General features: G+C 48.6%; 1 protein-coding gene across 1 annotated transcript in view; it reads left to right on the top strand.

The window, feature by feature from the left end:
* FOXD1 (forkhead box D1) overlaps positions 1 to 221 on the top strand; it is a 1,247-nt gene extending 1,026 nt beyond the window's left edge. Inside the window, exon 2 of the mRNA XM_037032394.1 lies at positions 63 to 221. Within this exon, the coding sequence (XP_036888289.1) occupies positions 63 to 221 (159 nt within the window). The remainder of the gene's footprint in view (positions 1 to 62) is intronic.
* The last annotated feature ends 1,035 nt before the right edge of the window (positions 222 to 1,256 follow it).

Genomic DNA, 1,256 nt, shown 5'->3' with positions numbered 1-1,256 from the left:
CGCGGTTCTCGCCCTCGCCCGCGGCGGCGCCCGCGCCGGGACCCGGCGGCTGCGCGGCTCAGGCGGCCGTGGGCCCGGCGGCCGCGCTCACTCGCTCGCTCGTGGCCGCCGCGGCCGCCGCGGCCTCCTCCGTGTCCTCGTCGGCCGCGCTGGGGACCCTGCACCAGGGCGCCGCCCTGCCCAGTGTCGAGAACTTTACCGCTAGGATTTCCAATGGTTAGAGCGCTCGGCCCGCGCGCTCGGGAGGCGGAAGGTAGGGCTCCCGCTCCTTTCTCCGTCCCGGTCTTGGGGTGTCGTGGCTGCCCCGGCCCGCGCGGCCCCTCTGGCCTCGCGCCCCCGTTTCGCCGCCGGGGACTCTCGGGCGAGACTACGTTTGGGGGCCGCTCGGTTCTGCGGAGTCGCCCTGCGCTGCGGCCCCGGCCCCGGGCGGGGAGGGAGAGGTGCCGGCGCGGGCTGCCCTGTCCCGGGGCGCGGTGCCGTCCTCGTCTTTGGGAAACGCTTAAAAATTCTAAGCCTTTTCGAGGTCTAGAGATTCTCAGGTCCAGGCGTTAAAAAAACAAAATAGTATTCAAAAGACGAACACGAAAATAGCAAAAAGGCCCTGAAGAATATCAGCAAAGCAGTAATTTTTATTTGAGGACACTTGTCTGTTGTACTTTTTCATGAAGAGGAAAAAAAACCCAATTAACGTGTTTACACAAGGAAAAAAAGTCAAAATTATTTCTTATTTTAACCTGTGTTTTGTATAATAGACATGCGGAATTTTTATTTTGTACTTACTGCGTATTCTTTACAAGGAGTATTGTAAATTTTACTGGCAATTGTTGTACTATTCTAATGTAAGATTTTTACACTTTTTCAGAAATAAAATGCTTAATTTTGAAAGAAAATCCACAAAAGAATTGGCTTTAGTCGTCCCTTAGTTAATTTTCTTTCTGTTAAACAAGCTTCTGTGTAAGAGAAGGAGCCCATTATAGGAAGGCAAATATTTTCAAACAATTTAACAAAAGCTTTATTACAGGAGACCAGAAGGTTTTTTAATGACTACAAATAAAAGAAGTAACTTTGATATATAATTTCAAATCTAATGCCATTCCATTTTTGATGAACATTGAGTCTATTTAAAATTAAAGCCACAGTTACCTTAGGATAATTGTATAGAACTTTTTATTTTTTTGATCTTTGCACTTCAAGCAATTTCTGCTGACATTTGACCATAATATTGCGAGAATCTGTTAAAAGCTCTGCAATGTAAT

This window comes from Sturnira hondurensis, unplaced genomic scaffold (genome assembly GCF_014824575.4).
Source record: "Sturnira hondurensis isolate 20B ecotype Veracruz unplaced genomic scaffold, ASM1482457v3 Scaffold0021354, whole genome shotgun sequence".
NCBI classification, from domain to species: Eukaryota; Metazoa; Chordata; class Mammalia; order Chiroptera; family Phyllostomidae; genus Sturnira; species Sturnira hondurensis.
The sequence above is the reverse complement of the archived record's forward strand: the minus strand, read 5'-3'. Positions and strand labels throughout refer to the sequence as shown.